This window comes from Ochlerotatus camptorhynchus, unplaced genomic scaffold, assembly GCF_037179485.1.
Source record: "Ochlerotatus camptorhynchus isolate MF236.1 unplaced genomic scaffold, CSIRO-AGI_Acam_v1.1 ptg000177l, whole genome shotgun sequence".
In the NCBI taxonomy this organism is placed as follows: domain Eukaryota; kingdom Metazoa; phylum Arthropoda; class Insecta; order Diptera; family Culicidae; genus Ochlerotatus; species Ochlerotatus camptorhynchus.
The window spans coordinates 619473-638069 of NW_027040667.1; the positions used below are offsets into that span (position 1 = coordinate 619473).

At 37.4% G+C, this 18597-nt stretch overlaps 1 protein-coding gene across 1 annotated transcript in view; it reads left to right on the forward strand.

The window, feature by feature from the left end:
- The first annotated feature begins 13685 nt into the window (after positions 1-13685).
- Positions 13686-18597, forward strand: part of LOC135701835 (zinc finger SWIM domain-containing protein 7-like) — a 96600-nt gene continuing 91688 nt past the window's right edge. Inside the window, exon 1 of the mRNA XM_065222778.1 lies at positions 13686-13888. Within this exon, the coding sequence (XP_065078850.1) occupies positions 13780-13888 (109 nt within the window). The 5' untranslated portion in view covers positions 13686-13779. The remainder of the gene's footprint in view (positions 13889-18597) is intronic.

Sequence of the window (18597 nt, forward strand, 5' to 3'; positions counted from 1 at the left end):
CGGCTTCGAAAACAGCTGTCACAGTGACGTTTTCGATTTTTTTTCGTCAAAATCACCCGTTACTGATAATGAAGCAAAGGGTCTAGGCAAATATTACGTAACGTTAAAACTGTTATTTTTACAGTTGGGTGTCGATGGATTCTCTAATAAAAAAACATAAGCGAACGATAACCCGAACGATTGAACTATTCCACAAATGGTTTGGATGATAATCCGAACACGTCGTTAAGCAAATTAACCAAAACATTTTTATTATGGTTTTTTGTCCGAATTCTTTTTTTTTTCATTTTCCTAAATGCTTGAGCTTCAGCAGGTACACTGAGAAAATTGTGCATATACACGAAACGAAAATCAATTATTTTATTCATGTGTTTCACTTACACGCTAAGCCCGGGCTACCTATTTTTTGGGTAAAAGTGTCTCATTTTCAAGTTCACTTCCACGAACTCAAAAATAGGTAACTTTTGACAGTTCAAAAGTTACCCATTTTTGAGTTCGTAGAACTGAACTTTCCGAATGGGTAATCGACTTAGCCTCTCGTCAAGCTCGTCCTCATTCGTCAAGACGCAATAGCCTAGAAAAATCGAATATAATAAAGAGCTAATTTAAGTTGCTGTTTTTTCATGAAAAATTGTAGTGCAAAATTGTTTATTGCTGATTAATTGTATTAATAGTGTTGTTTTTCGTAAGTATCGATATAAATATGCTATTTGGTGCTAATCAATTATTGCTGATGAAATCGGAACAAAATCCACAGAAATCGTCACCATTCCAATGGCGGCGATTTCTACATTGTTTTCGACAAGTTTTGCCTCCAAGGAAACAATAGGCTGTATAAATAAAAGTTTCCATATAAATCAAATTTTCTCTCTATTCTGACAATAGCCCAGGACTCTCATTACAGCTGCTTCTCACGATTCGGACTACTCTTGCTACCGTTCACGATCCGATCCGGACGGCTGCAACTACCGGTCTCGATCCGTACTGCTACTGCTGCTTTTTGCTGGATGTTGAAGCTGCCGGCTCGCGTATACAGGGCCGCTGTTTTAATTACTGATACGTGCTCCTGCTGCTTCTCATATAGGTAACATATATAAAACTTGTTTTTTTTTCCTAATCCGATTCCTATTTCATTGCATCTTAATAAATTTTTCATTCCATTTAGACAAAAGCTCAAAATCCGGACTCTTGCAACTGCTGATGCTTTTCACAATTCGGACTGCCCTTGTCACCGGTCACGATCCGATTTGGACTGTTTCAACTACCGGTCACGATCCGGACTCATACTGCTGCTGTTTGCTGGATGTTTAAGCTGCCGGCCCGCATATATAACGGGTATATACCGGGTGATACTTGCTCCTGCTGCTTTTCCTGCAGGTAACAAATATTCCATCTAGTATATAAAATTTTCTTTCCGTTTAGACAAAAGCTCACAATCCGGACTCTTGCAACTGCTGTTGCTTTTCACGTTTCAGACTGCTCTTGTCACCGCTCACGATCCGATCCGGACTGCTACAACTACCGGTCACGATCCGGACTGCTACTGTTGCTGTTTGCTGAATGTTTAAGCTGCTGGCTCGCGCAAAGGATCCAATCGATTTTCTTCTCCATTGACAACTTGGCTATAAAAAGTGTTTCTAGTAGTGTTTTGAATATATATTAGAAGATGCTAGATTATTGCTTCATTGATCGAACTCTGTGTTTAAATAGCTGGAAATGACTGTGTACCTACATGCCTGAGAAGATTTAAACAGAAAATCGGCGAAGAGAATCAATCATTGGTTGTTTCATGTTGTTCGGGTTGCATTTATTATTCTAATAACTTGTATTTAACTATTTTTTTAAAATTATGTTTTGTAGAACTTAAAAAGAATGGAACAAATGTTGCACCAGGTGGACGAAGCAACACAAGCGAAGTTGGTTGGTAAGTTCTTCAGTTTAAAAATTGAAATTTTATAGTTTTCAATACCTTGTTCAGACTGCAGAGTTACAACATGTTATAGCGCTATCTTGATGTGTTTTCTGTGTTGCAATTATTCGTCAACAGTTATAACATGTTATAACTCTGTAGTCTAAACATAGCATAAGCTATAAACTTGAGTAACATGCGGCAATTGAGTTGAACTCAATTCACCTCGATGTGGTAGTAGGATTTCAATTAAGTTGACATTGTCAGTCCGCATCGTGCTCTCTTGCCGTGCGGATCTATTTGCTTTTTGCTGAAGGAAGTGTTACTACTACCTAAAGCTACAACACATTTAAACAGCACTTTTCAGTGCTCAACCTGTAAAAAATTTGTACCTTGTTCAACTCTTATTCCTCTTCGGTCCTTGTTTGGACCCTACCCGAGGTTATCCTTCTTGGATATCGATTTGGAAAATTCCTCTTTGATCCTTCAGATTCTTATAGTAATCTTCTTGGAAGTCGATTTGGATAAAAATTTACTGCCGACATGGCGCCTAAACCGAGGGGGGCGACTCTATCTACGATGCAGGGAAAATTGTGTTTTGCTGTGCTTTGCTGCACACACGCTGAGTAGATAGAAAGAAGATTGATGACGATTCTGAAGATTTCCTGCAAAAATATTATGCGCGATGCAAGAAGATGCGAGAAATGAAAGAAGATTTTTCGAATATTGATTCGCTAGTGTGAGATTTGTTGAGCATCTAGAATTGAGATTTAGATGTGTCACCCCCCTCGGCCTAAACGCAAAAGAAAGGGGCAAACTCTTGACCCCCCTTCTGATGAAATTAATTTGAGTAATCAATTTGATTTGCTCACGGATGATGAGAATGATCCATCATCCAAGAAAAATTCTAGTAAACTTTCCCGGCTTAATGCCAAGAAGGAAAAGATTCCCCCTATTGTGATAACCACTACCGATTTCCATGCTCTTCGCATCCCGCATAAACGCGAACTATAAATTGACCTTACCGATAATGGTTATAAATTGTTTATAATCCCTCCTTAACTTTAACTGAAATGGTTTTGGAACCTTACATGAACGTTTGTGTGATAAAGTTTTAACCTTATGTATTATGGTTTTTAGGAAGCGGACCTTACAAATAATGGGTTGTTAAGAACCATTACCATTTCAAATTCTTGTTTTCTCCATACATTTTCGGAAAGAGAACTATATTAGAACGTTTTTACTTATGGTTTGAGAACATTAATGGTTATGGTTATGGTAGTCAGTAAGGCCCATGAATGGTTTTGTAACATCGATCAACTTTATGTGGAATATATCGCGAATTGGTTGCCTGTAAATTAATAATTATCAGTTCGCGATATATTCCACGTAAAGTTGAGCGATAATACAAAACGATTAATGGACCTTACTGACTACCATAACCATAATCATTAATGTTCTCAAACCATAAGTAAAAACGTTCTAATATAGTTCTCTTTCCGAAAATATATGGAGAAAACAAGAATTTGGAATGGTAATGGTTCTTAACGATCCATTATTTGTAAGGTCTGCTTCCTAAAAACCATAATACATAAGGTTAAAACTTTATCACACAAACGTTCATGTAAGGTTCCAAAACCATTACAGTTAAAGTTTAGGAGGGATTATAAACAATTTATAACCATTATCGGTAAGGTCAAGTGATGGTTTGCGTTTATGCGGGATGGAACTTTTGAATTTCGTGAAAGTTAAGTTTTCACTACAAATTGGACGTCGGGGTGAATGCCGTGTATTGGCTGAAACCTTGGACGGATTTAAATGTCTTCTCAAGTATCTTACTGAGAAGAAGCACAAATTTTTTACTTACGACACCAACACTGAACGTGTGTTCAAGGTTGTCATGAAAGGACTGCCCAGTGGTGAATCCCTGGATCAGATCAAAGATGAACTGGCAAAATTACTTGGAGTTGTGCCACTCCAAGTAATCAAAATGAAAATGAAATCCCGTCCTGGCGATTCGCGCAACGGGATTTCTAATGATTTTTATTTAGTTCACTTCAAGTCTAGTGAACTAAACAACCTTAAGGCCTTAGAAAAAGCTAGCCTTATGCTCCATGTCCGAGTGAAGTGGGAACACTTCAGGAAGACTGGAGGAAATTTCCAAAACCTCACCCAGTGCCGTAAGTGCCAGGGATGGGGTCACGGAACTAAAAATTGCTACATGCCAGCTAAATGCATGAATTGTGGTGATTCCTCTGATTCCGCAAAGGACGACTGTCCTGTGAAGGAAGATCCTAAGAAATTTAAATGTTCAAATTGTGGTGAAAACCACAAATCCAATTTTTGGGAATGTAAGACTCGCAAAGCGATCCTACAATCTCGTTCTAACCGTCAGGTAGGAAACGCTCCACGTTTCCGACCAGGTACAAATTCCTCTGCTGTTAACAACGGTCAGCGAGGAACAAATTCTACATTCGTACCCGTAGGTACAAATATCTCCCCTGCTTCAAATGTTTCATCTGTACCTACTCCCCTCGCTGCTAACAATGTTCAGCGAGTTAATGGAGCTACCTATGCTGCTATTGCAGCGGGTAGAAATCAAAATACTAACCAACGTTCTAACGGAAATTTTGGCAATTTTGACTTAGGAAGCATTACCAACAATCAATACGAAACTAACGATTTTAAATTGGCTCACCACTTTAGTAGCCTATTGGTCCCAAGCAAACGATTAACGTACCCTATTCTAGTTGAAATTCTGTTACTACACTATGTTTGTTTTGATTCGCTATGAAAGTTTGACAGATAACATCAGGGGTGTGTGGATTCATGCAGAACATGCAGGGGTGAGTGAAATAGCTTGGGACTGCTTGGGACCGTTGTTCTGGTACTGAGTGAGCCAAAAATAATAATGATTTTCTTCGGGACCCAGTGGTCTTAGAGTTACCTCTATGGCATTACTGCCCCCAAAATGGAATTTTTACAGAATTCATTAATTGACATGATTTCTGATATGCTTAAATCTAACTCCATGTTTGATGCTATTCAAACTGGAGTAAAATTTGCAAATAATATTGTCATGACTTTAAAATTCAGTAATGGATTTTAAAGCATTAAATATTGTAAATTGGAATGCTCGATCTCTTAAAGATAATGAAGACGAGCTATTTAACTTTTTGAGAGTTCATAACGTGCATATTGCCGTTATAACTGAAACGTTCCTTAAACCTGACCATAAGGTTAAGAAGGACGCAAATTACTTGATTTATAGAAATGATCGTCTTGATGGACCCTGTGGTGGCGTTGCCATCATTATTCATAGACGAATAAACCATAAAATTCTTTCTTCATTTGAAACCAAAGTTTTTGAAACTTTGGGAGTTTCTGTTGAAAAAAAATTCGGACAACTTACGTTTATAGCTGCCTATTTGCCATTCCAATGCGTAGGCCAGAAAAAGAATTTTCTCAAGGGTGACCTCCAGAAACTTACCCGTCATAGGTCTAAATTCTTCATTATTGGTGATTTTAATGCAAAACACCGCTCATGGAATAATGCTCAAAGCAATTCCAATGGTAATATTCTGTTTGATGATTGTTCTGCAGGTTATTACACTATTCAATATCCAAACAGCCCAACATGCTTTTCTTCTGCAAGAAATCCCTCCACTATTGATTTGGTCTTAACTGATTCATGTCAACTTTGTAGCCAACTGGTTACCCATGCTGACTTCGGTTCTGATCACCTTCCAGTAACTTTTGAAATATCCCAAGAAATAATTTGTAATCCCAACAGCTCTACTTTCAATTACCATAGAGCCGATTGGGAGCAGTATCGAACATTTATGGAATATAACTTCGATCCAAACATTCCTTTGCAAACCCGAGGGGGGCGACACATCTAAATCTCAAGTTTAGATGCTCAACAAATCTCACACTAGCGAATCAATCTTCGAACAATCTTCTTTCATTTGTCGCATCTACTTGCATCGCTCATCAAGTTTTTGCAGGAAATCTTCAGAATCGTCATCAATCTTCTTTCTATCTACTCAGCGTGCGCACAGGTAGCTACAGCAAAACACAATCTTTTATGCATTGTAGATAGAGTCGTCCCCCTCGTGCAAACCAAAGATGAAATTAATTATGCTCTTGAATCTCTGACTACTTCTATAGTTGAAGCAAGAGCTGCCTCAGTACCAAAATGCGAGGTTAAATTCGATTCAATTATAATAGACGATGATCTTCAACTCTTGATCCGTCTTAAAAATGTCCGTAGGAGACAATATCAAAGAACACGCGATCCTGCCATGAAAGTTATCTGGCGGGATTTGCAAAAACAAATTAAAAAGCGATTCTCTGCCCTGAGGAACAAAACTTTTGAAAATAATATTTCTAAATTAGACCCGAGTTCCAAACCCTTTTGGAAACTCACAAAAATTTTGAAAAAACCTCAAAAGCCTATTCCAGCGCTTAAAGAAGGTGGTAAAATTTTGATCACAAATTTGGAAAAAGCTCAGAAACTTGCTAAGCAATTCGAGAGTTCCCATAATTTCAGTTTGGGTCTTACTAGTCCTATTGAGAATCAGGTTGCTCGGGATTTTCTGAATATTTTCTCTCGGGAAAATATTTTTGATGATTCCTGGGGGACTGATTTGGACGAAGTAAGGTCTATAACTAAAAAATTTCAAAATATGAAAGCTCCAGGTGATGATGGAATTTTCTATATCCTCATCAAAAAACTCCCAGAGAGTACCTTGTCTTTCTTGGTAAAATTATTTAACAGATGTTTCCATTTGGCATACTTTCCTGATAAATGGAAAAATGCAAAAGTTGTTCCAATTTTGAAGCCGGATAAAAATCCAGCTGAAGCTTCTAGCTACCGCCCAATAAGTTTGCTTTCTTCAATAAGTAAACTTTTTGAAAAGATAATTTTGAATAGAATGATGCTTCACATCAATACGAACTCAATTTTTGCAGATGAGCAGTTTGGATTTCGCCATGGGCATTCAACTACTCATCAACTCTTAAGAGTTGCCAATTTAATTCGTTCAAACAAATCTGAAGGCCACTCAACTGGAGTTGCTCTTCTAGACATAGAAAAAGCATTCGACAGTGTTTGGCATGAAGGTTTGATTGCTAAATTGAAAAAGTTTAATTTTCCACTTTATATTATGAAATTAGTTCAAAATTATTTAACTGACAGAACTCTTCAAGTAAATTATCAAAATTCCAAATCTAATCGACTACCTGTTAGGGCAGGAGTTCCTCAGGGTAGCATTCTTGGGCCTATATTGAATAACATTTTCACTTCGGATCTCCCTGATTTGCCTCAGGGTTGCCACAAATCTTTGTTCGCTGATGACACAGGCATTTCCGCTAAAGGAAGAAGTCTTCGTGTTATTTGCAGCAGACTGCAAAAAAGTTTAGATATTTTCTCTTCTTATTTACAAAAATGGAAGATTTCTCCCAACGCTTCCAAAACTCAACTTATAATATTTCCACATAAGCCTAGAGCTTCGTTCTTGAAACATAGTAGTAGTCACATAGTCACTATGAACGGAGTTCCAATTTCCTGGTCAAAACAAGTGAAATATCTTGGATTAATACTTGACCAAAAATTAACTTTTAAAGATCACATTGAGGGCATTCAAGCCAAATGTAACAAACATATAAAATGTTTGTATCCTCTTATAAACAGGAAATCCAAACTTTGCCTGACGAATAAACTTCTAATATTAAAACAAGTTTTTAGACCGGCCATGCTTTACGCTGTGCAAATATGGTCTTGTTGTTGCACTACCAGGAAAAAAGCACTTCAAAGGATTCAGAACAAAGTTCTGAAGATGATTTTGAAGTTGCCTCCCTGGTACAGTACTACCGAAGTACATAGAATTTCGAATGTTGAGACTTTAGAACAAATGTCCAACAAAATAATTAATAATTTCAGGCAAAAATCGTTGCAATCCTCAATTGCAACGATTAATTCTCTATATACTTAGATAAGATTTAGTTTTAGTTTTTAGTTTTAAGATATCAATTGTTATACTGACATGCAGGTTAAAAAAAAACCTGTTTAAAATACTGAATTGCCAAGACAGGAACAATGTAAAAATACTTAGATATATATCATAACAATTAAGGCTGGTAAGTTACTGTAGTAACTGGAGCACCTAGGTTAAAATGAAATGTAATTTATTTTGAATTTGAAACAAATAAAGAGTTAAATAAAAAAAAGTTGACATTACATAGAGCGAGATTTATCCTTCTTTGACTATTACGTCCCTAATAAAAAATAACCATAAACGAACGATAACCCAAATCATTGAACTATTCCATAAATGGTTTGGATGATACCCAGGACACGTCATTAAGCAAATTAACCATACAATTTTTATTAGGGGTTCCAACTGGAATTTTACGCCTGTTTTCAACTTCTACAGTCTTCTACACTGCTGTTCTACGCATAAATGTCCCACGGTCCATAAGGATTGTATAGAACATGGGACAGTTATGCGTATAACGGCAACAGTGCTCTCAACTTCTGCCAGTGTCAGCCAACACTTCAATAAAATGCTAATAACTTTTTTTGATCTACCCGAAACGTCTTGCAGTCTTCGACAATGTGTTGGGCTTAAAATTTCATATGAAAATATCAAACCTTAGGGTGCTGGCACATTCACGACGCCACCTAGTGGCGAAATTCTTAAGTCATGATATTTCTTCATTCGTTTTGATGATTTTTCCCATATAAACTTCAACTCGCTTTAGAAATGGGTAAAGATTGACCAATTTGGTTAAAATTCGGATTAGAGCCTAAGCGTGACATGGGAAATAAATGGCTCCGTGACGCAGATGGTTGTCTAAAAAATGCCAAAATCCTGGTCAGCCTAATAGTGGTTCAAATCAAGTTGGTTACCCCGTTTGTTTAACCTCCCTTGGTAGCACAGATGATCCACAAATTTTCATTCTAATCAATCATATGTGTTCTTGAGAATGCAACTGAGCAGCTTTTGAAAAAAACAATTAAAATACTATTGATTTTAAGCAAAAACTTATTTTAACGGATTCCATAATTTTAGGCTGTGTGCAACAGTTGCTTAGTTGCTTAGTTGAGTTGTCAACAAGACATATGGACGAGTATAATGAGCACACGAAGAAGTTTTAGTATGTACCGACTATTTAATAGTAAATTAACAAACATGAGACGGACCGAAAAGTTGTGGATCACCTGTGCTACAATGGGAAGGAGAGGGTTAATATATTTTTGCACACACGGCGGAACGATTTGCGACATGCAAATTACGATTTTGATATGCAAATTACTAGTTTACCTCCGTTTCTTCGATCTTACCATGGCTTGTTGGTATTTACTACAAACTTTGAATTGAAAAAGTAAACTGTAGCATACATATTCTATTTTTTAGATACAACAAGCGTACATTAGGCTCACAGGAAACCGTACATCAGCACCAGATCTAAAGGGATTTTTATCAAAATCGTTGTTGTTGCGACGTGACATTTTCAATTTCATCGATGGATGGAATGTTTAAATGTATTTTTTAATTCCTAAGAATATGCATTAACAAAATTTTTTTTTTCTTTGCTCTAGAGTACATTCGGGCGTGTTTGATAATCACGTGGCAGTTGCCCGTTCGTGGCTGTAAACGTGGTAGACAAAAAGAATGTATGTCAGTCGATGAAGTATCAGCAGCTCCATTTATACGATGGGTTAAGGTATGGTATTTCACCGTGTTTTCAACAATTTTCTCTTCCCCGAATGCACTAGATAAAAATTTCGTTTGATGTCGAGTTTAGCAATACACTAAATCTGGTATTTACCCTTTTTTTCTCCGCGGTAGTCATTATTTGCTTAGATTTCATCAGAAATGCGTTTTAAACGTAACTTCGTTTGGTTCTTCCTGTTTTTTTTCCGGGATTTTCGTGGTTTTGAAATTTACACTTTTTTTTTCCACATTTACGCGGTTTTTTTTACGTGGCACGTATCCCTCGGTTAAAAACCGAGTTGAGTATCCTAATCTATTATTGTCAGGAGGGTAAATATGAGGTCTACCCCTCTGACAATTATTAGTTCACCGCCAAAAATTAGCTCTCAAGGATTTAGTATATCCATAAACTGCCGTCATACGCATAATTGTCCCATGGTCCATAAGGAATACATAGAACATGGGACAGTTATGCGTATAATAGGTCACAAAACTGATCAAAAATTTAAGCTTGGCGATGATCAACCGCACTTTTTACGAAAATTATTAAAATTCAGCTATGTCTATTAAGGGATCTTTTCAACGGTCGAGTTTGTATCGCATGGGTATTGGACACTTGAGGAATCTACAAGGAATCACCTACGATTCTAATCCTTAAAATGTTATTGTATATTTTCAGATTGAGGACCAATACAGTCACTTGCATGGTGGCCAATACCCTGCGCACCTGGCGTGTATCGCCGATGTCTTCAAGAAGGGTTCCTACTACGTGGTTCATGGAACAGAGCACGTCGACTGCGGGGATGACTCGGTGCAAGCCATTGATGTTTTTTATTAAACCTTTAAGGACTTTAATTTACCTGTTCCGACCCTGCTGAGATCACTTCATGACTCATTCAGTATTATTCATTATAAGACACTCACACAGAGCAGAAGTGTTCAAGTGAACTTGTTAGTGCAGGCATTCAAGCAAGTAGAGCAGGCTCAGTAATCACTTATTTTTGTAGCTCTTGTGTTTTCGCACAGTAACCAGCTTTTCGTCCCTATTCCCGTTTTCAAACAAATCGAATCCGCCATACAAAATTATGTTTTGAATCGTTTGAAAACGATAATAGGTGTTTTTATTGTTATGCACATGCATTTGAGAATAAAAAAATACATAGCATTGTAAACTTACGGTAAACTTGTTTAATGAGGGTCTAGGATAAGAGAGGATCGAATTAGAAACAAACTGCCTCGGCAAGCTGCGTCTAGGTGGTTCATAGTAACCCTTTAAATGAAAACAAAATTAAGATGAGCACTGCTCGATTGCCTTCGTTTGGCTCAAAATCAATTCTCCTCTCCTCTCCTCTTTATCCTAGACGCTCACTAAACTGTCCAATTTATTTTAAACGTTCATTCAAAAAAAGAAATTTTTCCAACACAATTCAACGGGGTTTTCTCCAGGGTTTTCTCGCTTTTTTTCTTTTTTCCGCTGGGTAGAAAGTTACCCATTTTGAAAGTTCGGTTCTACGAACTCATTTTTTGAGTTCGAGGCCAGTTACCCAAAAATGAGGAGCGCTAACGAACTTCGATTTTGGGTAACTTTCTACCCATAAATGGGTAACCGGGCCTTAGCGTGTATACATTTTTGCCAAACATCAGCCTTATACATTCCGTAAGACAAACCATATAGGTCCTATAAAAATGCATAAAAGGTATGTGAGACCGCTTATACATTTCATTTGACACATGATCTTCATAAACTTTTTGCAAGGTGTCTGCTTATTAGTTGACTTATACATTTTATGAATAATCAGCAATAGAAATTTGCCAAAAGGTATAAGAAGATTTCTATCCGTGTAACGTTTATGTGCCACACACATAGATTTTTGCAATGTGATTGCACAAATGAAATTTGCTGCTTCCAATCGACATTCAATGAATTTTATGTGTGATGACAAATGGGCATCCCTAATAAAAAATAACCATAAACTAACGATAACCCAAATAATAGAACTATTCCGCAAATTGTTTGGATGATACCCGGTACACGTATTCGAGGAAAAACGCTTACTTGCCAAGCATCAAACAATATTGAATATAAGTTCGATAGAATGTATATAAAAAAATAATCCGATGCCAGCGCTGTGGTGAGGGATTCACGCAACTAATAATATTTAAATGCATGTACGACGATTGAGGAGAAAGAGTTACGTCTGTTTGTCGGTGTCTAATGTGGTGATGTATCATCCTTCAATGTGATGAATATAGGGGTTAGGGTGACTGTAACAGACTACTCTTTCTAGCGTTCAGCACTGCGATGCAAGTGTGAAAGAATAAATTTTTTTTTTTCTTTATTAGAGTGACTTTCAGCCACTGGCTGGTACAAAAGAAAAACTTGTTTTGTTCTGTCATGCCTCCGTCAGTTTACCGCTGTTAGTTTGCACAGATATGTCATATTTACCTAAAATTATCAAATCATGTGAGCTACGTTAGCTATTAATCATTTTGTTCGACCATTTTCCACAGAGATGACGCTGTTCCGCTGTAGGAAGTGATAAAAATCCCCATATAGAAATTGAGAGAAGTGGGAATAATTCGCTTTCGGTGCATATTCAGGTGAAAAAAAGTGAACGACAACCTAAAGAAATTAATCAGGGACTTTGTCGTTCAGTTTTTTCCCGGAAATTATTGTTAAACAAGCTTTGTAGTTTTACCTGCTTTACTACCAGTTCTCAGAGAGCCAAAAAATTCAAATTTGAGAGAGAGAATTTGCTCTCACGACCTCGATCTCTCAACATGCCATGTATTTTGTTGATACTCGATTTGTAATTTCCCTTTCACAGATTATAAAATAGAGCATCTGTCACTACAAAACATGTCTGGTACCTCTATATATGCATTTACTTTAACATTTGAAATCCCTCCTTTTTTACATATTCTGCACCAAAGATAATTTATGCCCCGCCCCATACATAAAAATTGACGGGAAATTCTGTGAGTGTGCAGAATGTGTAAAAAAGGAGGGACTTCGAATAATAATCTAAATGCATGTATAGAAGTACCAGACATGTTTTGCACTGCAGTGTCCTCTGTGAACAATTAACGGAAAACAGATTGTGTGTAATTTCCGATAGATGTCACCGCAAATAACAGCAGTGACATCTGTGGAACATGAATGCAGACGCTTGACAAAATAATTAATTGTTCATCTATCTCCGGTTGACAGGGTTAGAGTTTCGCTGCAGAAGTGAATAAAGCAGACAATAGAAGTGATAAAGTAGACATTTCAAAAACTAAAGTTAATTTCGACAAGCTGATCATAAAAAGTGTTTAAATAAAGTATATTTTTTATTCATAGTGGTGTATCAAAAAGTTTGCCAAAGTTTGCTTAAAAAGTATTCACTTTTAATAAATGCAACTTAGAAACACTGGAATAAGAGACCAACGAAGACACTATTATGATTCCAATCGAACTGTCAAAAGCGGTTCCAATCTGCAATGTTTACAAATGGTTTGCTTCAATTAGGGAGGAGTATTAAAATCGTTTATCAATCACTCATGAACTCGCTTCGCATTGGCGAAGTCACTCGCAAGCAGTTACAAATGCAAGTGATGCCAGGATTGCTTTGATGTTTATCTTGTTGCCAAATTTATTTTTTTTTCTCCGCTGGTCTCTTTTTCCAGTGTTTCTAATGCAACTTTCATTATTTTTACTGAACGATAGCACCATCAAGACCGACGATCATCAAAGATAGGCCCTTTTTTCTTGTAGCGCGAAGGACCGCATAAATATTATGTTTTCAAGAACGGGCATAGCTCAACGAAAAAAAAAAGTTAATATCACTTATATTTCACTAACGGGTATTTATTTACATTTTTTTGAACAAAACTGCAGTATGGATACTCATGTAATAGATGTGTGGATATGTACCAAAGTTTGTATCCAAACGAGCATTGCCATACGATTTGAAAGTCCGTTCAACTGATATCCGCACATCTATATTACATGTGTATCTATAAACTGCAGTCCTTGTTGGCGGGAGTCGAAAAATATATTAGTGGAAAATCTAATTTGGTATACTATTTTTTTCTAGATCTAGATATTGTTTTGTTTCTGTGCATTGTGTGTGTTTTTATAAAGTGTGAAGTGACCAATTTTGATCCATGTCTTCGGAATCGTTTTTGTTTTACGATTCAATCGATTCAGCACTCGCCCGAATCACCGATTCATTGTCCAACCGCCGTGGTTCGGTCGATTCAAAATCTAAAGAACGTGAGTACATAATACTTATTTTTAAATTTTACAGAACTTAGCTACTTAATTTGTTGAGAGCAACTAGGTATTTTTTTTTTGTTCATTTTAATCATATTTATGTTTTTCAAAAATTAAAAATTTAAGAACAAATTTCTTGTCCTTAAAAAATGTAAACCCCCAAGATTATTGCTGGACTCATAAATTATACTCAAAATAATCTTTAGGTCAATGCCAAAAAGCTTTTTTTTTTCAACTAACCTTTACGTGATTCACAGATAGAAGAAATCATAGTGTCAAGTCTTAATGACACCGGATTATCACGTAAAATTACGTCGATAGGTTTTATAGGACCGGCACCCGTGGTTTAGTGGTAAGCGTGACTGCTTTCTTATCCCAATGGGTCTGGGTTAAATCCCAGCCGAGGTCGGTGGGATTTTTCTGACGCAATAACTAGTCACGTTTTTCAAAAAAAATGTTTACTTTCCTGTGTTTCTCTTACGGGGTAAATAAAGCAAAAAGTTCGAGAGGCTGAAATTGAAAATTAGTCTAATTGAATAAAATACAACATATTTAGCTTAAATTAATTTAATATCTTGGACAGACGCACAAAGTACACCCACGGTACGAGACTACATAAAAAAGTTTCATAAACTGATTATGAATTGTGAAAATCAAAATAACATTTCTCACTGGCATCACTGTACTTCATATGTCACTAATGTCAGTTTTGACGTCGGACTTAAGGCCCACGCCCATTAGATCCTGATCGGACCCGTTGCGGCAAAGTGACAGCTAAATCTTTTGTCTAACTGTCAAATTTACGTCAACGCAACGCAAACGGATCTAATGTGCGTGGCCCTTTAACGTGTACCACACGCGCGTTCCGATTTGGGGGGGCGTGACAATAAGATGAATTTTAAACCTTTTATTTACTGTACATCATTTATTTACATTGTCAATTGACTTGGCAACGAATAGAGCCAAACGAACTGTCAAAGCAAATTGATTACATTGGCAGTGTTGCTGACCCTCTCATAGTCTGCATGCTTCAATCAGATTTATTTTTATTGTTCGTGAAGTAACCCACAATGAAAACACACCAATATTTAATGTAACAACATTTTTTATTGTAATAGAGTTGTTCATTATTGTTCGTGATCGAATCATGTTAACAATAAAATAAATGAAAAATACAATAAAAATCATTGTAACAACATTTTATTATGTACATTCATTGTACAGCTAGGTAGCAGTTTTGCCGTTTTCGGAAGGGTACAACATTATAACAATCATTTTTATTGTCGACAATAAATATTAATGTTAGAGCCAAGGGGTAAGTCACTCAGCACATTGTGCCGAAATTAGATTCGGCACAGCTTGGGCACATCCATCGGCACACCTTCGACATACCTTCGGCACACCTTCGTCACAATCTCGTAGGCATTGGATTGTTGTGAATAAAATAGGAGCACTGCTGGACAACTGCCATTGAAGTTGTTCACAACATTACGTGTTGTTTGACTGTATTTTCAGGAACATCCTCTAATTGAGTATACCAGAGGAACTCAGACCAGCAGTTTGCTTACAGATCTAAATATGAAATGTAGGTTCTAGAGTAGGCCCCATTAGTACTCGTAATTCAAATAATGCTGCAACTCACTCAAAACAAACTAAATAAGTCTATTTATCATCTTCTATAGTCGGTCTCTAACAATGCTCCCCATCGGTTCCAACTCTTTCCGGCCGCTGATAGACCGATGCTTTTCACATCACGTCTGCCTTTGAGGGCATTATGAAGCACTAAAACACAGAACTTTTATTACCCTATGGAACACAAAACATCGAAATTTTGCACACCCGCCACTTTCCGCTTCATCCTCAATCCGATTTATCCTTGCGATTTCAAACCAAAACATTCAAGGTGTCAGAAATACCGGGTTGCCGGGATGGATATTTTACAAACAATCGCAGCTTGCTCTATGACCGGCACAATCGGCAAACCTGCGGAACATTTGAGGCACACTGACAAAAAAGATGACCCAAGATTGGTGTGCGGAGTGACCTACCCCTTGGTTAGAGCATTGTTTCCACTGAAAATTTCACAGTTTTTTTTTTTCGGGCACTCATACATCTAGTTTTCACTGGAAATCCTATGTATGAGCACAAACGAAGTGACAGACGGAGCGGCTCGAAAACTTTGGTGACTAACCTGTTATTGCATTTTTTCAGTGTACCACATGGCAACACCACTACTACTGGACTGTACCACATGGCAACACTACTACTGGATTGAATTAGCATTTTCACCAATAATTCAGTGCCAACATTTCAAAGGGGCGTAATTGCATTTGTAAACAATGGCTTTAGCTATAGATTTCTCGCAAATAAAAGCTCACTCATGAAAAATAATAACACCACCAGGTAGAGGAATGTTTCCTCTACCAGCTAGCATTGTAATTTTGGAGAGGTAAGATATCATTCGCGAGAAATTGACGGCTAAAGTCATTGTTTACAAAAGCAATTACGCCCCTTTGAAATGTTGACACTGAATTGAACTAGAATGTTTTGGTGCTATCTCTTTCACTCTACTCTAAACTGAAATGCATAAAAAAAATTACAAAATGATACACTCTTTGCACACTGTGAAAGATCATATTGCACACAAAATCAACTATGTTCAAATCAAAACAAAAAAATTAAAGGGTTGTGTCCTATACACGACCGCAGTATGACGTAGAACCACACAAAATTGATGTTTTTCATGCATTTTTGACTATTATACTTTATCTTAAAATTTTCAAGTATTTCAATGTTTCGGTTATGGTTGACTCAAAACAATTTACACATTTTGCTTGACAAATATCCATGTGAAATTCCACATGATTTTCATTTGACCACACATAAACAGAATCCACTCAGAAGTACACATGAAATTTACACGCAAATGAATAGTATGGGTACGGCCAGGGTAGACGCGATTCGCGACGCGACGCGACCAATTCAAAAGAATCTTATTATTTATTATTATTCCTTGCGTGAGTCGCATCGCGTCGCGTCGCGTGTCGCGTCTACCCTGGCCGCGGCCTATGTGTGGTCACGCATGGTTTTTATACGTACATATTAAGTATGTGGCCGACACATAGATATTGATTTGTTGATCACATTGCAACAACTCATGTGTGGGTTTGAGGGGTGGGGGAGGGGGATAGGAGATGTTGTTGATGAGTGGGGGGGAGGGGTTAGGAAAGGTTGTTTATGAGTGGGGGGGTGGGTAGGAAAGGTTGTTGATGAGTGGGGGGGGGGGGTTAGGAGAGGTTGTTGAGGGGGGGGGAGATATTGTTGTGAAGGGGGGAGGGGGAGAGGTTGTTGTGAAAGGGGGAGGGGGTATACATCCATTACTTTTCCTCATTGTGGTCACGCCGTGATCCACCTTTAGTCGCTGATTTGGTCCTGCTTACTGCAGGACCAAGTGCCACGCCGTCCGAAGCGACAATGAGCAAAAGCATGACCGCAGCGCTGTTTTATATCTTTTCCGGTTCAGAACCTGATAGGATTTCCCGCCGTTTTTTATGAATGGGGCGGAGCAAAAAGTTTATTTTGTTCAGAATATGTAAAGCAGGATGGACTTTGGATGTTAATATAATTGAATATATAGAGGTACCAGATATGCTTTACAGTCAGTTGTTGGTAATTCATCGAGTGTATGTCTCCTATTAAGCAATATTTTTTTTGAAAATGTTGGCTCTGCATGTGAAAAATTAATTGTTCATACATTATTAAGGTTTGCTTAAAATTTATTTCCCGAAAAAAAATGATCGTCAAAGTCCATGTCTTTTTCGGGTTATTGTTAAGAGGGAGGGGGAGGGGGCTTTACATGCACGTTTTTTCAAGTCTCATTCCTTTACATGCACGTTTTTCAAGTCTCATTCCTCATTGTGGTGGACATGCCGTGATCCACCTTTAGCCGCTGACCTAGTCCTGAGCGCTGATTTATATCTTTTCAATTCAAGCATAATGATGTGCAACGAAGTGGCATTCGTTTATGATGACTGGGTTTGGGAAAAAGGCTTATTTCATGAAATCAGTGATAAAATTATCATTTGTACATTGTCAAAACTTTAATTGCAGAAAAATTGGAAAAATATTTATTTCAACAGGTTTGTAATGTAATATCCTATCGATTGGCGTATTTGAATTTTAATTTCATCTATAAATGACAAAGTTACAAGCGTTCAAAACCTAACACTCCTTCACCACACATTTTTTTTGATTTGCACCCCAGTATAGTCGACAAAGACGTAGTTCTACGTCAAAACTAGCCCATCTGGTGGCTGATGGCACAAGCTTCTAAGAAATTTCTATTACAGCGAACCACATTATTTTAATTGATTTCTTCGCCAGTTAGTCGTCTGTCACTTCGTTTGTGGTATGAGTGTTCATTGCAAGACAGCCTATATTACATGATATAAGCCATAGTCTGTACGGGGTATTACACACCTGTGTAGAATCCTTATGAGCGGGGTTGCAGCGCGCTTATAAGCGCAGCTTCGACCGTCATGAAATGAGAATTTAACATAAGCGCGACAATAAAATTATTTGTTCGCAAAATAAAAGCATTTTAAAACTTCACGCGTATACCTCTCCGTGAAATCAACATCACATCAAGAACAAAGTTTTTATATTTCCAACTGGACTCCTCAAAAGTGCGATTTTACGTTGTATCGTCT